Source organism: Aquarana catesbeiana, linkage group LG02 (genome assembly GCF_042186555.1).
Source record: "Aquarana catesbeiana isolate 2022-GZ linkage group LG02, ASM4218655v1, whole genome shotgun sequence".
In the NCBI taxonomy this organism is placed as follows: Eukaryota; Metazoa; Chordata; class Amphibia; order Anura; family Ranidae; genus Aquarana; species Aquarana catesbeiana.
The window spans coordinates 131299431-131318748 of record NC_133325.1 but is presented as its reverse complement, the minus strand read 5'-3'; the positions used below and the strand labels follow the sequence as shown (position 1 = coordinate 131318748).

Sequence of the window (19318 nt, the reverse complement as noted above, 5' to 3'; positions counted from 1 at the left end):
AATTGGGTTATATATTGTGTTTTTTTGCATTAAAATTCATTATAAGTGTGAGAGAGAAGGCAGGTTAACTGGGGCTGCTCCAGTGTTGTTGCCCAGTAACACCAGTATTGTAAATGGACTATCTCGGTACCCAGTAAGTGGAAGCGCATACAGAATTATTAATAAACATACATTTATTTAGAAAAATATAAAATTAGACACAGTAGAGCGTGTGACAAATTTATAAAGGTAACACATTTACAATCATATATTCTAAAATCCATCAGGTAGGTGGGAGAAAAATGATGCGGATAGTACAAAAAAACGAAAAACGTTTGTACATTTCTGTGAAAAAAAAAGAGTACATTGTATGCATTGCCAACTTGCTAAATATAAATATATATAGATAAATATAGATATATAGCTCTGTATAGGTTTCGGCTTATCTGTAGAATGGCTTCTGTGTTTGGAACATCACCCTGTATATGACCACCCCAATACTTCCCTAGTTTTAACAATAGACTCAAAATGCCAAAACCTAATCCTCCATTAAAATCATATATAAAGTAAATTTACTCATTTTGTATATCCACAAAATGCTTAGTTGTCACTGGTTAAAGCCTAGTTATTTTCTAGTTTTGGATAGATTGAGGCAGAATAAGAACTCCTGTCTTTTTATTGCAAGGTGACCAGATTTTTAAAATGAAATCTGGGGACATATTTTTTTTTATTGGCAAATGGTTAACTATTTATTTTATAAGCATATTTTCCTCAAATTTTATATGCAGTGTATGTGGTATGTGTTTATGAAATGATTGTATGATATATATGTTATTTCTCACATTTCGTCCATGAGATAAAAAAAGATACTTCTTAGAATTTTTTGGATATGACTGCCAAATGTTAAGAAGATAAGATAGAGAAAAAACTCAATGCATATTTTGTAGTTTATTCTTACCAAAAAAGCGCAGAGTTCAGGGGTGCGCTGTGTGCAGAGTTCAAGAGTGCGCTATGTACAAAGTTCAGGACTGCGCAGGGTTCAATAGTGCGCTACATATACAGTGCAGAGATCAGGAATGCGCTATGTACACAGTTCAGAGATCAGGAATGCCCTACGTACACAGTGCAGAGATCAGGAATGCGCTATGTACACAGTGCAGAGATCAGGAATGCCCCACATACACAGTGCAGAGATCAGGAATGCGCTATGTACTCAGTACAGAGATCAGGATTGCCCTACGTACACAGTGCAGAGATCAGGAGCACACTATGTACACCGTACAGAGTGTAACATTCAGGCATGCACTACATAGGGTGCAGAGCTGCGAATCAGCTGATTCTCTTGAAAAGATTGCATTTGCTGATGGTACTGACCACCAAACTCAATATGCAATATAGTTTACACTAACATGAGAAGAGAGAGATAGCACAGAGAGAAAGTTCACATTACTTTTACTGAGATTTAGGCCCCTTTCACACTTGTGCGACTTCAAAGTCACGCGATTTTACCGTGATTTTGCGGCCCTGATTTTACGGTGATTTTGTCTCGATTTGGGAACAGTACTACTTTGTACGACTTTGCCACAACTTTGGCATTAACCATTCTCAGCGTGTGCTTACAAAGTTGTACTGAAATCTTGTCTATATTATTCAGGTACGATTTGCATGCTACTTGAGGGTTTAACATTGAGGTCTATGGAGTACAACTCGCATGGAAGTTGGACCAAAGTAGTGCAGGGACTACTTTGAAGTCGGCACGACTTAAAGTCGTGCCAATATGAATGGTAGTCATTGAAAATCATGGAGAATGACTTGTCATACGATTTTGCAGTACAAAATCGTGGGACAAGTCGTATAAGTGTGAAAGGGGCCTTAGGATTCTTGCACACAGGTGGCTGAGCCCATTCATGTAATTGCAGCCCAGGTGCAATGTACAGCCCGTCACTGACATGACTAGTTGTACGCTGCTGTACTCCTGTTTATGATCACTGTATAGAGTAATACAGCAGCACACAACTATTCATGTCAGTGACGGGCTGTACACTGCACCTGGGCTGCAATTACACTGAATGGGCTCAGCCACCTGTGTGCAAGAGCCCTGGCCTGATAGCCTGGATAGAGGGAGGGATGATTTGAGGAAGGGATGGATGGATGGGGGCAGGGATAGATGGACGGAGCAAGGGATGGTTGGAGGGAGGGATGGATGTTTAGATGGATGGAGTGAGGGATGATTAGATGGATGCAACAAGAGATGTTTGGTTGGAAGGATGGTCGGATTGTGGGCTGGTTGGATGGATGGAGGGTTGGAAGGACGGTTGGATGGTGGCGGGATGGTTGGAGGAAAGGATGGTTGGATAGAGGGATGGATGGGGGGGATGGATGGATGCATGGCGGGTGGGATGGAGGGAGGGATAGAACAAACAGACATCCTGTCCTGGTGCTGCTCTTCTTACTTTCTGTATCACACACTGTGAAAACATCCTCTGCTCTCTCATTGCTGGAAGAAGCTGTTTCTTTAGACTCACGGGCTCACTGCAGAGGTTGGGAAGTGATCCGTCTGCCTCTTGTAATCCATCCTCCATAGCAGGCTGTGTTCTCGCCACTCCTCTCCTGTCCCTCCTCCTATCGATCTGCCGGCACCTCCTCCTGATACCGCTTAGCCTAGAAGTCAAATCAGGCAGGCTGAGGAAGGGGCGGGTACAATGCTTTCTCATTGGCTGAGGAAGTAGCAGAGAGGCTGTATATCAATCCACCTCTGGCTGCCGGGTCTATCTAAAGATTATTGGCTTATGAGGCTGGAGCATCTGTATCCCACCACAGGAAAAAGAGTCCCCAGCCTTCTGGCATCAAAAGAGGATGTACAGGTACAAAAAAAAAGAAAAAATTGTGACATATGCAAGTAGTGGCATCTGAATTTTGGAGCTGCTATGGGGGTGCTTAAAGAAATTTTGTTTGGCTGAAAGCGGAGTTCCACCCAAAAGTGGAACTTCTGCTTATCTGATTCCCCCCCCCCCCCCCTTCTGGTGCCACATTTGGCACCTTTCCGGGGGAGGGGGGAGTGGATACCTGTCTGCTGACAGGTACCCTGTCCCCACATCCGGGAGGCGGGCCACGGCGAAGTACGACAGCAGCTCGGTCCCCCTCCTCCTCCCGCCTCCCTCTCCTATCGGGCCAGTAAGAGAGCTCAGTGTGCTTTGCGCATGCGCAGTTGGGACCCGGCCGTGAAGCCAAAAGGCTACACTTCTGGGTTCCCTTACCGGCAGTGGTGGCAGCAGCACCCAACAGCTGATGGAAACATCAGCTGCGGTGCCAATATCACTGGACAGGTAAGTGTCCGAAAGTTAAAAGTCAGCAACTACAGTATGTGTAGCTGCTGACTTTTAATTTTTAAAGGGACGGACGGACCTCTGCTTTAAGCACACCCAAGCACCCACCTGGCGCCGCCCCTGCCAGGTGACAAAACTGGGGACAGACTTGGTCTGGGGACAGTGTCTTCAGTTTGGGGACTGTCCCTGGAAACCAGGGGATGTCTGGTCACCCTAGCATACACATTACAATCTGACCATACAATCTGTGTACAGTCAGCTTTTGATTTACCGAAACTATGTAATATGAGGACCTACCTAATTTATCCATTAAACTTCATATGCAATAGTTGTTTGTACATTATCCTTTAGATTTAATTCCTAGCAAATTTATCTGCTGCTTTATATTGTATTGCTAAATAGTATATTTAGTATATAGTATTTATTAGACTGTATTTCAAACATCAAGAGCAGTTGATATTGTTGTCTTTGGGGAAGTTGAGATGCAGAGTTCTATTCCACCAAGGCAAAAGACCCACATACTGGTGCAATGGAAGGTTATCAAGCAGGTAAAGTTTGCCCTGTTTCTCAGGCCTGACCTCAAGAAACTTTTATTTGTTTGGAACCTCTGCCTGGAAAGACATTTACTGATACAGAAACGGAGATGTTTGATGTCAGCTTGTGGTTAGTTGACCAAAATCTTTTTAAGTGGGATCTGTGCTTTGGAGCATCTGTGGAGCATAGGCATTCAAGTCCAATATTTATATATTTTGCTATGTTAAATTACTGTATATTATATTGAAGTAAAAAAATTAATGGACTTTGTGGGCACATAATGAGATACAGAGAGAGAGAGCTAGAGAGAATCAATAAAAAAGTATAAATATTATTACAACATAGTTAAAAAAACATATAAACAACATACAAACAATACCCTGTATGGACACAGTTACCCAATAATGCAGTTATAGAGGACTTGACCTACAGTACACAGATTAATGTAATACTGTATCAAGGTAAAATAAAAATTTCTGATCCAGTAATGCCTCCAAAAACTTGTTTGACGTGTTTCACTAAAATATTTGCTTCCTCAGGACAGATATTGGGTAGGTGCTGGTATATTTAAAAACAAGAGAGTACATGTGTAAGTATTCAATGTAGTATATAGCTATACAGGTATGAATTATGATTGTTATAACATTTATCCAGGAGGAGTACATATACACAGAGACTAATTGCATATAAACATAACAACATGTAAGCTTGTCTGGTAAACTTGTGGCTCAAGGTGTGGGAGAACTTGACCAAACTGACAAACAACCGAAGAACGAAATTGTCTATGTGTGTCTATAGTAGTGGGATACACATATATCATGTGGTCTATAGTAGATACCACTAAACAAGACAAAAAACAACAAACATGCGTTATAGATTAAGGTGCTACTGTAAAAGTCCCCCAATTCAAAGGCCGATTTATATTGGACTTAGCTCTCACCTGGTATATAGTAGTCAAGTATAGGTATTTGAATTTAAATCACACACAGCAGTAAGTGGTCGCAAATTCCCACTATAAGCGTGTTCAATACAATATCTAAAAATAAACCAAGTCAATAATCAGATATTAAATAAATAAATGTAGCGCTATGTGTAAAAATGTATATAAATATGAAGCGCAAATCTCTAAAGTAAATAAATCCTACATATGAATGAATAGTCCATAAAATTAAAAAATGAAGAAATGAAACATGAAAAACTGTTCTTGTGATCCGTGTATCCACACAATTCCACCACAGTGATTGTTCGTCCTCAAAAGGAGTGCACACCACCACCAGTAAAAATGCGCGCTCACCTCCCAGATGAGTCAAAACTCATATGCGGATCTCCCCACGAGCTCTTTGCTCTCACTTCCTCTTCCCAATCAATGGTGGGCAATCCAGATGGCTCTTTTCTTAATGGTAACTCAGCTCATTAACATCCAAAGAAACTAATCACCTCCCAGCTTGGCTCAAGATTCCATGAGTTCAGGACATGTAAATAATAAGTATAAAGACCATAGTGTTCTCCGTATACAAATTTATTCAAAGCCCCCAAACAGACAAGTTGCACTTACAAGATAAAAACTTTTAAAATCACATATAAACCTCCAGAGTAGCACCGCCGTGTCCACATACACAGTGCCCACCACTTGCTCACTGGGCACTTATACCCCCTTCCTGCCCGGGCCAATTTTCAGCTTTCAGTGCTGTCGCACTTTGAATGACAAATGCGCAGTCATGCAACACTGTACACAAACATAATTTATATAATTTTTTTCACACTGATAGAGCTTTCTTTTGGTGTTATTTAATCACCACTTAATAACGAATAATGACCAAAAATGTTTGTTATAAAATTTTGCAAACAGGTAATTTTTCTCCTTCACTGATGGGCACTGATAGGCTGCATTAATGGGCACTGATGAGGTGTCACTGATAGGGGGCACTGATTGACAGTACTGGTAGGCACAGATTGGCAGCACTGGTGGGCACTGTTTGGACTGCATTGAAGACACTGATAATCAGTGCCCTGATCATCAGTGTACGTATCCCTTTTGGAGAAGTCGGTTATCGGCTCTCTTCTCCTCTCCTCATGCTATCAGCATGAGGAAAGGAGTGACAATAACCAGCCTCTGCTTACATCCGTGATCAGCTGATTGACTGTTTACCTCAACCTGTAATCAGCAGTGTCCTCTGGACACTGCAATCACAGAGCGTGCTGCCTGTGCTCTGCAGCAGGCACGCAGCGCATGTGATCATGGCAGAACTATCCGGCCACGCTGTAGCCATCAAAAGGCTATAGCGCAGTCAGCAAGTGGTTAATGGCACAGCATCGCAGCGATAATACAGCTAGTCAGGCACAGTTTTGCAGCAGCACATTACTTGGTCTCTAATTGCTAATCCGGGTATCGGAATGTCTGTGGAGAACAAGAGGTGTCCCTGCACTGACCCTACTTGCTAGGAACCTTGCCCTACGCTGATAACCCTCTCTGACAAATGGTGTTTCTGGCCCTCACCTATCCAAAAGCTCCAGGCACGCCAAAATGGTGTAGGTACCCTAATTTAATGAGTCCCACACCAAATTGGCTGCTAGAGGTCATCAGAAGTTACAGCGTCCAATCAGACAGCTGCAACCTTTGTGACATGTATGAGATCCCTCAAGGAACAATTTTTCTCTAAAGATCCCATTCCATCAGTATAGTGGCACAGCACCACCTACTGGATGGAGGCCAAGTTGCGCCTACTTAGAAGCTTGATAGAAAATTAGTACAATAAGCTAGTTGTTGTCCTTCAGAATCTAGATCAATAAAAATGTTTGTTTGCTTAGAGCAATTGATTTTTTTCTTAACCTCGCTTGCGGTTTTCCCAAGTGTGGCTCGGGGTTAAATTTCAGCTCCATTAGCGGTAACCCCGAGACCGGGATTGCATTGCAGGATCCTGGTGCGGTATAATTACCTTGTCCCGAGGACCCTGCGATGCCCCCCGCTGTGTCCTCCGCCCGATTCCTCTGTGTGCCGGACTCCGTTCCCTGCAAGGGTCGCGAAAAAAGTGAAAAATCATAATACATACAGTACACTGTAATCTTACAGATTACATTACTGTATGGAATTATTTCACAACCCTTTTGTCCCCAGTGCTTTGTCCAATGCCCTGTATGCAGTTTTTTATTATATATAATGTTATATATATCTGCCTGGAAACTTGAGATTGTCCATAGCAACCAAAAAGTGTCCCTTTACGTCAAAAGTGGTTTTAGACCAGCTAAAAAACAGCGATAGTAAATTAGAACACTTGCAGAATTGAGCGATAGTGAATCATGGGGAGATTAATTTTATTATGATTATATTATTATTTTTTATAATTATTTATATTTATTTAATATATTATAATTTATGATTTTGTGTTTCAAACTTCATCATACCTGGGATATCTACTAGACTCTTGGTGGACAGATATAAGTGTGTTATTGCTAAGAATTACAGGCCTACAATATAAAATGCCAAATTTCTATGCAAAATAATTGTACCGCTCTGAGACGCAAAAATCTGACATAATCATACCGCCAGGGAGGCTACAGAAAAAAATGACAAGTCCAATCTAAAATTTGACAAGCTAGAATAACATTTGCCTACTGTATTATTAGAGATGATTTGGCAAAAAATTATAATAATTGAAATTAAAGGTTCTTTTCCGTTTACAGCAATGAAGAGTTTCAGATTTTCCGTGTTTTCCGTGTTGGAAGATTAACAGAAGCCAGTAATTTTAGGAGTGATCTGGGCAATGTCAAGTCTTTGCTCCATGCCTCATCACTACGCAACATTGTTGGGATTCTGTCCCGGTAAGACGGTATTTAAGTTTGGTGAGGTGATGTAACAGTTACTGGCAGGCTGAAGGGAAGTTAAATATTTAAAGATGGCTGTATTTTTACCAAAACTTTTGCTAGTCCAACCTCTCTATGCTAAACTGTTCTAACATTCCCCTCCCAAGCTGCTTACTTATTGTAGTTTCAGAGTGGACTTCCTCCTTTGTTTACAGTTTGTCCCAAGGAAATCTCTTGGTGTATGGCCCCATTCAAGTCAACAGGGACTTTGAACACTGTCATAACCGAAAAGATTCTTATGGCACAGACTGGTAATGCTGGAGGACGCTGTGACTCTGCAAAGTAGGTAAGTAGACAATAGGAGAAATATAGGGAAGGAATTAGGGCAGTTTAGTTTAGCATTTTTAAACGGTTGGGTTAGCATTCATTTTCCTTTTTTAGGCTCATCCCTTTATTTTCTCCTGGTGAGGCAGCCAGTAACACACTTCCTGCCATAGAGTGTCTCCACTCTGGATGGAGAAGCAACGGAGACACCTTTGGATAAAAGAATTGTCAGTCTGAAGAGAGCGTTGTGTTAGATGTACTAACAGATTAGATGGACTTGCCTAACAGATTAAAGCTGAACTAATTTTTAGGCAGCAACTGTTTTTTTCTTTTTGGAACAATGGCTTTACATAAATGAATAAAAGCTGACAACTGTAAGTACCCCTGTCAGTGTTAAATGGTTTGTCTCAACCCTCCAACTGCCATTATTGCTGCACAGCTTGGTCTGTTAAAGGAAGCTGAAAAAAATAACAGACTTATTGGCTGGATCATCAGGTGAAAATAAAGAAAAGAAAGCCTAAAAAGAAAACAAATGCAGCCACCATACATTAAATTACAATACATTTTTTTCTGGGTTTAGTACCACTTTAACTGCTTTTTGGGGCTCGCTCACTTGCTGACACAATGACAGTGGTTTCACCAGACAAACACAGAAAACAATAATAATGCTTTGTTTAGTAGAGGTAGGCTAAAATCCCTGTCAGATTTTTCGTTCCTGTTGCATATTTTCTTCTATGTTCCTGTCTGGTAAAACCGTTGTCAGCAAGACAGGAAATTAAGTGACATCCCTCTAAGGCTCGATTCACACCTATGCATGTTGCTTTTGAGCGTTTCTGCAGTGTTTTTTGTGATGCTTGCCACATTTTTGAGCAGCGTTTTTACAGCGTTTTTGCCGCGTTTTGCGTTTTTTTTTTTTACAGTTTTCTTTTTGACTGTATACAGTCAAAAAAAAAAAAACGCCAAAAACGCAAAACGTGCCAAAAACGCCGCAAAAACGCTGCACTTGCGTTTTTGATGCTGGTCCATTGAAAGCTATTGGACAGTATTTTCTCCTGTGGAGATCAAGTCCACCAAACTGTAGCCAGTCTTAAGTCAACTGTCAACTTAGAGCAGGGGTCTCAAATTGGCGGCCCTCCAGCTGTTGCAAAACTAACAGTCCCATCATGCCTCTGCCTGTGGGATTCAGGCTTGTAACTGTCAGTCTTGCAATGCCTCATGGGACTTGTAGTTTTGCAACAGCTGGAGGGCCGCCAGTTTGAGACCCCTGACTTAGAGAGACTGGTATCAGTGGTTATCTTCCATATTCCTGAAAAGGAAGAATATCAAGCATCAATCTTTGCTCTGCAACACCCCGGAAACAGAGCCTTCTGGCAAAGCAATGCCTGGATCCTTAAGTTCCGACAGGGAATGAACCTCTACCAAGACCTGGAGTAGGGCTGCATGTGGAGAATGTGCTTTGACCCAAACACAGCTTCCTTCTGTAGAAATATATCGAAGGAACCCCTGGAATTGATTGCTTCTTGAGCAAAGATTGAGGTAAAGAATATTGAGGTGTCTTCAGCAAACCCAGCACTGAGGCTAGAAGCTTTCCATTGCAATTACAGAAATCCTTGATGGGCCTAGAAACAAATCGCCACATGAAACCTACCTTTTGCAGAGAGGTCATCCCTGAACCATCTAACCTATCTGAAAACAGAATGATATTCAGCGAGTTGAGATCTTAAGATAGACCTCATGTTCCTACTTGACTTTGGAACTGCCACCATTTAATTGTCTCACAATAATGAGCCCATAACTTCTGCTCCAAGAGCAAATGCAAAGCAAAGACTGACGACTCTGTGACACACCCCCACCCAAGAGGTGCCCTTAACCTACCAGATTTCTGCTGGCAGAAGATGGAACAAACCATCTCAGAGATGGCCCCAACTCTTACTGGCTTGAGATACTCAAAAAAAACCCTGCAGCCTCAGATGCTTCCCTCGCCCCGGGGGGGGGGGTGCATAGCTTACAGCATCTGATATCCCCGGGAAGTCTCCCATCTGTATCCTAACCAGGCTTGATCCTGCTTAGGCTTCAATGAACCGAGATCAGGCATGAACAAGGTGACATGGCCGGAGTCTGACGAAAAAAGAATGCGCCAGGACATACTGCAATGCCAAACACCACAGTGGTTCAGATGCACCTGAAACCACTGTTCATCAGGGGATGCGGATACCTGCAGATCACTGAACCTGAGAGCGGTGCTCCTGCTTCCCCCGGCTGCCTCTCTTTTTTGGAACCATTTAACTGGTATAACAGGTATCCTAATAAACAGTCCTCCATGGATGCAGGCCTAAAACAATGTTGGTTTGTTACCCAAGCAAATAGGCCCATATGCATGTAGTCCTATGTAAAAAAAGTACATAGGTAAATAGTCCCGGAGAAAACAAGTACATATGTATACAGCAAAATGTAATAAACATTTGTATGCAGTACATACATTACATGAAAACATGCCAGCATGTGTTTAAAGCGGTTGTATAGTCTTTTTTTTTACTTTTACCTACAGGTAAGCCTATAATAAGGCTTACCTGTAGGTAAAAATAATATCTCCTAAACCTTTACGGTTTAGGAGATATTCCCCTTGCTATGCCCCGCTGACTGCAGCGGCGCATGCGCACAGGGGATTCTCGGCTGAAGCCCGGCAGCTGCCGGACCTTGCCGAGTAAGAAATCTCCCGCACGCATGCGCGGGAGTGATGACATCGCGGCTCCAGCCACTCACAGCGCTGGAACCGCAATACCCGGAAGACACGCCGAGGCAACATGACAGCTCCCTCGGCGTGGACCAGGTAAGATACTGACGCCTCGTTCTAAGGTAAGTATTTCATAATGAGCTAGTATGCGGTGCATACTAGCTCATTATGCCTTTTGCTTTACGGGGTTAAAAAAAAAAAAAAATTGCGGGTATACAACCGCTTTAAGCAATATGCTTTTATGGAAGCATGTGTTCATGCAAATATGTATTTGGGCAAAATATGAAAGTGTGCGTTGTAAACACGCATTCATGCAACATGTGCCCACGGAAACAGGCATTCTTGCAATAAGCAAGCATGCATTTATGAAACTTGCTTATGCAAGATGCATCTATGTAGACGTGTATAAACATGCATCTTTATGCAACCATGTATTTTTATGTGCGATCATGTATCTTATATGATCCAGCATCTATATGCGATCCAGCATTTTTTTATGATTAAGTATCCTTATGCAAACAAGCGGCATTAAGTGACCACCATGAGAGCTATTCACCAAAGGCAAACCCACCTCGCACCACAAGTTTACCGCAAGTGCTCTTGGAAGTAAAGTCGCCGGAGATCCGAGGGGGAAAAGCAAGGAAATAAGAAAAAGCATTTCAGCTTGCACATGATTGGATGATAAAATCAGCAGAGCCTCCCCTTATTTCAGATCTCCCTTCTAGATTCAGAGCGACTGCACCCCCAAGCGCACCCGCAGTGCAAAGTGGACTTGCCCTTCGCAGACAACTCCCCATGTGAACATGTATAACCATGTATATTCAAGCAAACATGTATAATCATGTATCTTTATGCAATCAAACATCTTAATGCGATTAAGCATTTCTATGCGACCTTGCATTTTTATGTGACTGTGTAAAAACATGTCTAAACACGCATCTTTATGCAACTATGCATCTTTATGTGATCATGATTAATCAATGTCCATTTATATAAGCATGTCCAAACCTGCATCTTTATGCAAGTATTAATAACCTTGCATCTCTATGCGATTATACATTGTATGCAACCATGAACATGTATCTCCATGCAAACATGTAAATTCTTGTACATTTCTGCAAACACGAATAAACATGCATCTTTGTGCATCTTTGTGCATCCATGCATGCTTAAGCCACCATGCATTCTGTTCAACCATGCAACTATGCATTCTATGCTTGAACACGTATCTCCATGCAAACATGTAAATTCTTGTACATTTCTGCAAACACGAATAAACATGCATTTTTATGCATCCTTGCATGCTTAAGCAACCATGCATACTTGTGCAGCCATGATCATGTATCTCCGTGCAAACATGTATAACCATGTACATTTATGCAAAACATGAAAAAGAAAGAGATGCATCTCTCTGCGTTTTTAGCAACTGTGCATCTTTAGCAACCGTGCCTTTTTAGCAGGTTTGCAAGCACCTGCTTAACTGCAGTTGGGCCCATACTAGACCTGCAGGTTTTTAGTCAAGCACATATGCACTATACTGGAGATTCAAACTCCTTAAAAAATGCATCCATGCTCACGGTTTCCCAAACATGTATATTTAACCATGCATTTAAGCAGCAAGATTGCAAGCATGTATACTACACTGCACCTGCTTATAGAGCAGTCAACACTTAAAAGTGAACTGCTAACCATCCAGTGGTGTTTTAATTTTCAGTTGTACAGTCCCCCCGGATAAACAGTAAATATGCAGCATAAAATTATGACTTGTCTTCACATAGTTTTCACATAGTAAGTACTCACATTTTGAGGCTGCTGCTATGTCTCCAGAAGCCTACTGCCTGTTTGCCACATGGCATGGCCGACCTTCCACTCCCTGCCTATATAAAAAAAAAAGGCCATACTGAGCGCCTGCGCCCTCTAGTGGCTGGAGAATAACCGCAGTCCACATGAGTAAGAGTACATAGCTGATTAAACAGCACACTGCTCGCAGTGGCCACCGGGAGAACAGACAGTCAGATTTCTCTCTTCTTTTTTTTTTTTTTTAAAGAGAGACTGCAAACAAATGCAGACTTACAATTCCTGCAGCAGGACTCTGAACATAACAGGAGTCCAATCTTCACCCATCACGACGAGGTTTGTTATAAAAGACCTTCAGAGACTGGGTCCCCCTTAATCTGGGGTCCACTCCTCTGGACCTGTATAGCACTCTGCAGGAAAGCACCTTGGTCAGAATAAACACTGCACAGGTTTCCATTACGCAGGGTCTAGCACCGTAAGGCTGCATTACAGGCATAACCTCAAGGAATCTTCTCTCCTTCCCATGAGGCTCGGGTACCATACATTTTAGCCTTCATGCCATCCGAATGGATCCAATTATAACACCCTTTCACTGGGACATCATTGAGTGTTAAAGAGCTTCAAACAGACATGTCCATCACCATCAAAAGACACTGGCGAAAAAACTGAGGTACTTCCTGTATGGGAGGGGTTATATGGGAGGAACTTTCTTACTGTTGGTTGCCAGTGTCCAATCACCTAAAGGTAGCGTATAACCCAGATAGTTATTACTATGGTGCTCTGTGTCCCTTGATGTACTATAAAGAAAATAATTTAACAAAAATGGAACTGCAAACATCTCACAGAGACATTCAGGCCATCCACAGAAGTTAACACCTCAGCAGGAGCATCTTCTGATGAGAAGGGTTGAAGAAAGTCACCATGCAAGTTCACTGCAGTTAGCTAAAGAAGTAGAAAGTCAAACTGGAGTGATTCTTTCCAGTGACACAATATGGCATTCACTGCAAAGGAATGACATGCAAGGGTGTCGTCAACTAAGGAAGCCTCTTCTAAAGCCCATGCACAAAAAAGCCCACCTAGAATTTGCAAGGGCCCATGCTGAAAAAGAAGACTACTGGGACTCTCTACTCTGGAGTGATGAGACCAAGATAAATGTTTTTGGGACTGATGGCTTCAAAACTGTATGGCATCGCAAAGGTGAGGAGTATAAAGAGAATGCATGGTACCTACAGTGAAACATGGTGTTGGCAGTGTCCCTCTCTGCTGCTGGTGTCGGAGAGCTGTATTTCATAGATGGTATTATGAATTTACAGATGCACTGCTCTATATAGAAAGAGAAGATGCAGCGATCAATCCGTGCTCTTAGTCGTTGTGCACTTTTCCAACATGACAATCCAAAACACACATCTAAGGCCACTGCTGCATTTCTGAAGAAGAACAGGGTGAAAGTGACTCAGTGGCCAAGTATGTCTCCTGATCTGAATCCAATCGAACACCTATGGGGAATTCTGCAGAGGCAAGTTGAGCATCACTCCAGCTAGCATCCAGGCCCTAAAAGAGGTTGTCCTTGAAGAATGGAAAAAGATAGATATTGCAATATGTCGCCAACTTGTTCATTCCATGCCTAGAAGACTTGGTACTGTCCTTACAGATCATAGTAGTAGTTTTTGTTGTGGGGTGTATTCATTTTTGCATCAACTAATTTGAGTAAAACTGAGGATTTTGTAATCCAAGTCATATTATTAACCCTACTTTCATGTAATGGAGTTATAAGTAAATGTTCTATAAAACTCTGTGTTGTCAAAATTTTGGAAATTGTTCTTGTGTTCACCGAGATATTGATTAAAATCTTACTTTTCAAAAGGTTTGTACTCATTTATGCAGAGCACTGCACATGAGAACAGTAGCGGCATCTGCCATTGATTGGTACAGAGTACAAGTAAGTCTAACAGCCACTGTGGACACCTGCTGCTGGTCATACACAGTGTGTGCAAACAATGTTTACAACCACCAGCAAAAATGTATTGATTCTTGCCGGCAGCCACACATTTCATTTTCGGCCGTCTGAATGTAGCCTAACAGCCCTATTAGCAGTACCAGAAGGGTTGAAATTCTTTCCCATTCTACACTCTGGCCCTTTTCACACAGGCGCCTCCTTGCAGATTTTGCTTTTTCAGCGGGAGATCCCTCTGCTGATCCTCACTGAGCAGGTGGATTACAGGTCCTGTTCACTCCGTTTATGCAGAGCGGACACAGTCCTGCTCTCCTCTATGGGGAAATCGAGTGGAAACAGACCATCTGTCCTTTTTCATCCGATCCGCCAGACAGATGGAAAATAGCACCACATCCGTCTTGATTTTGCAGGCAGGATCAGATGGGATAGTGGCAGGTGTCAGGGGACATGGGTTCACACTATCGCCGCATGCGGCTCACAGGAGGAGTCCTGTGCGTCCTGGTTCTCCATTTCAGGTCTGATTTCAGCACAAATTTTTTAGCTGAATTCGGACCTAAAATGGACCAAAAGACCCAAAGGGCTCCTGTGCAACTTTGCATCTGAGCCGCAGCGGAGGTATGTAAACCGGTTCCATAGAGAGCCGGTCAAAATCTCCTGCTCTTGTGAATTGGATGCAGATTCATTGCAATTCATTGAAAGATTCATTGAAAGAAAACTGTAATTGAAGAAATATGTAGGCTGCCATTGCTCCTCTCCTGAAAATGGTATGTGCCTTGCTGGCCCTGGCTTCAATACATGCTGAGTCACTGACACTAAGCAAGAAAGCGGATTACATCTGTCGTCACTTGGAGCTTACTTATTTTGGGTCAGTAAATCAAAAAGCATTGGAGCCAGAGATAATCAGGCAACTAGCATTTTCATGGAGTCAGATATGATGAAATATATTCTTTCCTGACAGTATCCTTTACTCAATCCTGAAAGATGTATGTACTTCAAGTATGTGCCATAGGAATCCATAGGCTTTTACCATAAAACTTCACTAGAATTGTTACTAGATCCATTTCATTCCTGTACTTTCCATTCTTTCTCTGTGAGTTCCAGACTCTCTGCTACATTTATTACTGTGAGTATTCCTTTTTAATGTTTAATCCTCTTATATTTTCTTTACAGTGGATTGTTGTTGCCCAAAATAATTGTTGATGAATTTGGCTTGGACAGGACTGACATTGGAAACCTTGGCAGTGGCATTTATTTCAGCGACTCGATAAGGTGTGAAGAACTATTTTACTCATTAGATTGCATCTTCCAATCTTAATAAATATCTTCCTTACAGTTTTTTTTTTTAAATTGACTCAGGTGTTCTTTTTCCTTAAAAGTGTAACTATAGAGCGAAACCTTCCTTCTTTGTTTTTCTTTTTTCTTTGTTTTTTTGTCTTTTAGTTTTGGATAGCGTGGAGAAGGATTATAACACGTGTTAGTTTTATTGCTGTCTGGGAGGGACAGAGAGGGAAATGCACCCTCTCTATTTGTCCTGTTTGCCATTATCATCGAGTAAAAGTGCAAGGAAATACCAAACTTTGGGTTCACTTACACTTGCTTTGACTTTAACACACATTAAAGCACCTACCGTTTCAACATGCTTTTCTGATGTGTTTTTGATGCTTCTGTGTTCCTTTTTTTTTCTGTGATGCGTTTTTGAAGCTTTAGTGAAGCTTGGCAAATACCCTGTGTGTTTTGGTTTTCTATTTGTTTTAAAGGGGCCCAGTAAAACCCCGGCTAAGTAGTACCCCCACTTAGCAGATCTCCAGCTCATTAGTACCCCTTTTCAGCAGACGCCCTGCTCAGTAGTTACCCCCAACTTTGCTGATCCCCTGCTTAGTAGTAACCCCCAGCTCTGCTGATCCCCCACTCAGTAATAACCCCCAGCTCTGCTGATCCACCACTCAGTAGAAAACCCCCAGCTCTCCTCTGGTTTGCTGATCCTCCTCTCTCTCTGGTCCCCACTCATCTCCTGCTATATTGCTCCCACGCCGCTCACCATGTGAGACATCTTCTTGTTTTTCATGTTCTAGTCCCCCAGCTCTGCTGATCCTCTGGTTTGCTGATCCTCCTCTCTCTCTGGTCCCCACTCTTCTTCTGCTATATTGCTCCAACGCCGCTCATCATGTGAGACAGCTTTTTGTTTTTCATGTTCTGGTCCACCAGCTCTGCTGATCCTCTGCCGCTCAGTTCTCTCTCTGGTCATCGCTCACCTTCTTCTATAGTATTCCAATATTGCACACCACATGTGCCATCTGCTAGTTACTCTTCTCTAGTCCGGACCCAAGTTACCTTCCTGCTGCTCCACGCTGCACAACAGATGTGACGTTTGCACCAAACACTTCCAGAATTTTTACACATGAACTGGAAATGACTGCTGATGACGTCTTTCTGGCTGCCTTGTTGGTTTCCCAGTGCATCCTGGGATATCTCATACCTGCAATACCTCCAAAACAAAACCAAGCTAACGCTGAATAAAAGATCCTCAAAAGCTTAACCACTTAGTGAGCAGCCGCCGCAGTTACACTGCGGCAGGGAGGCTCTATTGGGCAAATTGCCGTACTGGTACGGTACTTCGTGTAATAGATACAGCGAGCGTGTGCACCCGCTCCACAGAGAGGCAGAACGGGATCTGCAGTGTAAACAAAGCAGATCCCCGTTCTGTCAGGGGAGTACAGTGTGATCGTCTGTTCCTAGTGATTAGGAACAGCAATCTCTCTGTACTCCCAGTCAGTCCACTCCCCCCACAGTTAGAAACACCTCCCTAGGACACATGTAACCCCTTGATCACCCCCTAATGTTAGCCCCTTCCCTGCCAGTGTCAATTATACAGTAATCAGTGCATTTTTATAGCACTGATCGCTGTATAAATGTCACTGGTCCCAAAAAAGTGTCTGATTTGTCCGCCGCAATGTCGCAGTCCCGCTAAAAATCGCTGATCATCGCCATTACTAGTAAAAAATAATAATAATAATAATAATAATAATAAAAATGCCATAGTCCCCTATTTTGTAGACGCTATAAATTTTGCGCAAACCAATCCAGTATACATTTATTGCAATTTTTTTTTTTTTTTTTTTTTACCAAAATATGTAGAAGAATAGATATTGGCTAAACTGATGAATAAATGTGTTTTTTTTTTTGGGATATTTATTATAGCAAAAAGTAAAAAATAAAATTAAAAAATATGGTCTTTAGTTCCACTTTAAAGTGAACATAAATTTATTATCTTAATTTTATTTTTTAAGTGTATTGCTGGGTTTACATTATGAGTAATAGTGAACTTATCCTGAAGAAAATGATGTGCTAGGCTTCCTCCAGTGGTACTCACAAAACTGAAAACCTTTTAGTGATTACACACATATTAATATGAATTTTCAGTTAATCGTTCAATGCGATTAAACTGATTCAATTAAATAAAAATTTCAAACCAGAGCTCCTTTATTGGATCGATTAATGAGCTCTTGATCAATTTCAACATGGCAAAAGATGATCGACGGTGTCAGAAACGTGTCAGTTGCTATTGATTAAAGAAACAAATATCTGCCAGGGAATTAATCATAACACAGATCAATTAATTATTTTTTAAACAGATCATATGAATTTATCACTGACTGGTCGTATTTTTAATCGAATACTCGATTGTTTGCAAACTGCAGAACAATACTACATTTTTAGTTATATGAGTAACACTTGGCAGGAACCTAGATAAGCAATTTATCCAGTCAAAGGTATTTTAACCCTTCTGTTATGCTTTATGTGTCCCAGAAGGACTGTAAACATAGCTTTAGTAGTATCATATGGTATAGGAGCACTTTAAAGAGACATCAACACCTTACCAATGCAGCGCAAAGTGACTGGGTCTCTGCAGAGGGCCCCCTCCAACACCCCAATAGACACCTTACTAGCTCTCCCTTGAAAGGGCCTGGAAGTGTGGGGTATTGTCGCTCCCAATAGAGGAGCAAGTAGCAGTAGGGAGCACTGGTAAGGTGAGTCAAAGGTGGGCCTTTGCAAAGACACCTTCACTTTGCCTTGCATGGGCAAGATGACAGTGTCTCTTTAATACTGCTAGGCAGAGTGAGAACTTAGGGTGTGCAATGCATGAAAAAAGTGTTTGCTTACTTTCTGTTTTTTTCTGCCACTGCAAGTTTTTGGTGATTTACTATTTTCAAGTAAACTAAAGCACTGTATCTGCTGTGATTCCCATAAAGTCCAACTGTGCTTTTAGGCCTGGTTCACACCTATACAGGTTACAGTTTGCATTTTCCAGGTGCATTTTGTGTTTTTCAATACACATTTTTGATCCATTGAAGTTTATGGAACCAAAAACCAGAAGTCCCTTTTCATAAAATGCACAGATGTGAACATGACCCATAGGAAACCATGTTAAATGGCCTGTAGTCTGTTTCTGCAAAACTAAAAATGCACTAAAAAATGCAAAGGTGTAAACGAGGCCTAACAGATTAGTATTTTGCCTACCGCTCTGTCCCTTTTGGGGTAAATATTGCAAAGCAGGTATCCATATATCGGAGCCCTGATTTGGGGTTGAAATCACAGGAATTGTGAGTAGGTGTAAGAATCTCGGTATAATGATACCACTGTAGAATCCTCTAACCTCTATCTGGAGAGTTAACTGCTCAGGCACTAGGGTTGAGCAAAAATTTGAATTTTCATTTCCCAGAAATTATATAATCTCCTAGAAATCTTTTGGAGTCATATGGGAAGGCACATTTTTATTTATTTATTTTATTTTTTTATTTTTTTAAGGGTGCAGTAGGTTTTAAAAGACTCCTGAGAATTACAAAAGCTCCTTTCAACTATTCTGGACCT

The 19318-nt window shown here is 41.7% G+C and overlaps 1 protein-coding gene across 6 annotated transcripts in view; it reads left to right on the top strand.

Moving 5' to 3' along the window:
- The window catches only part of PARP4 (poly(ADP-ribose) polymerase family member 4), a 570213-nt gene that overhangs the window by 89210 nt on the left and 461685 nt on the right, over positions 1 to 19318 (top strand). For all 6 annotated transcript variants that reach the window (XM_073613478.1, XM_073613479.1, XM_073613476.1 and 3 more), the window contains exons 11-12: positions 7521 to 7658; positions 15620 to 15718. In XM_073613478.1, the coding sequence (XP_073469579.1) occupies positions 7521 to 7658; positions 15620 to 15718 (237 nt within the window). The remainder of the gene's footprint in view (positions 1 to 7520; positions 7659 to 15619; positions 15719 to 19318) is intronic.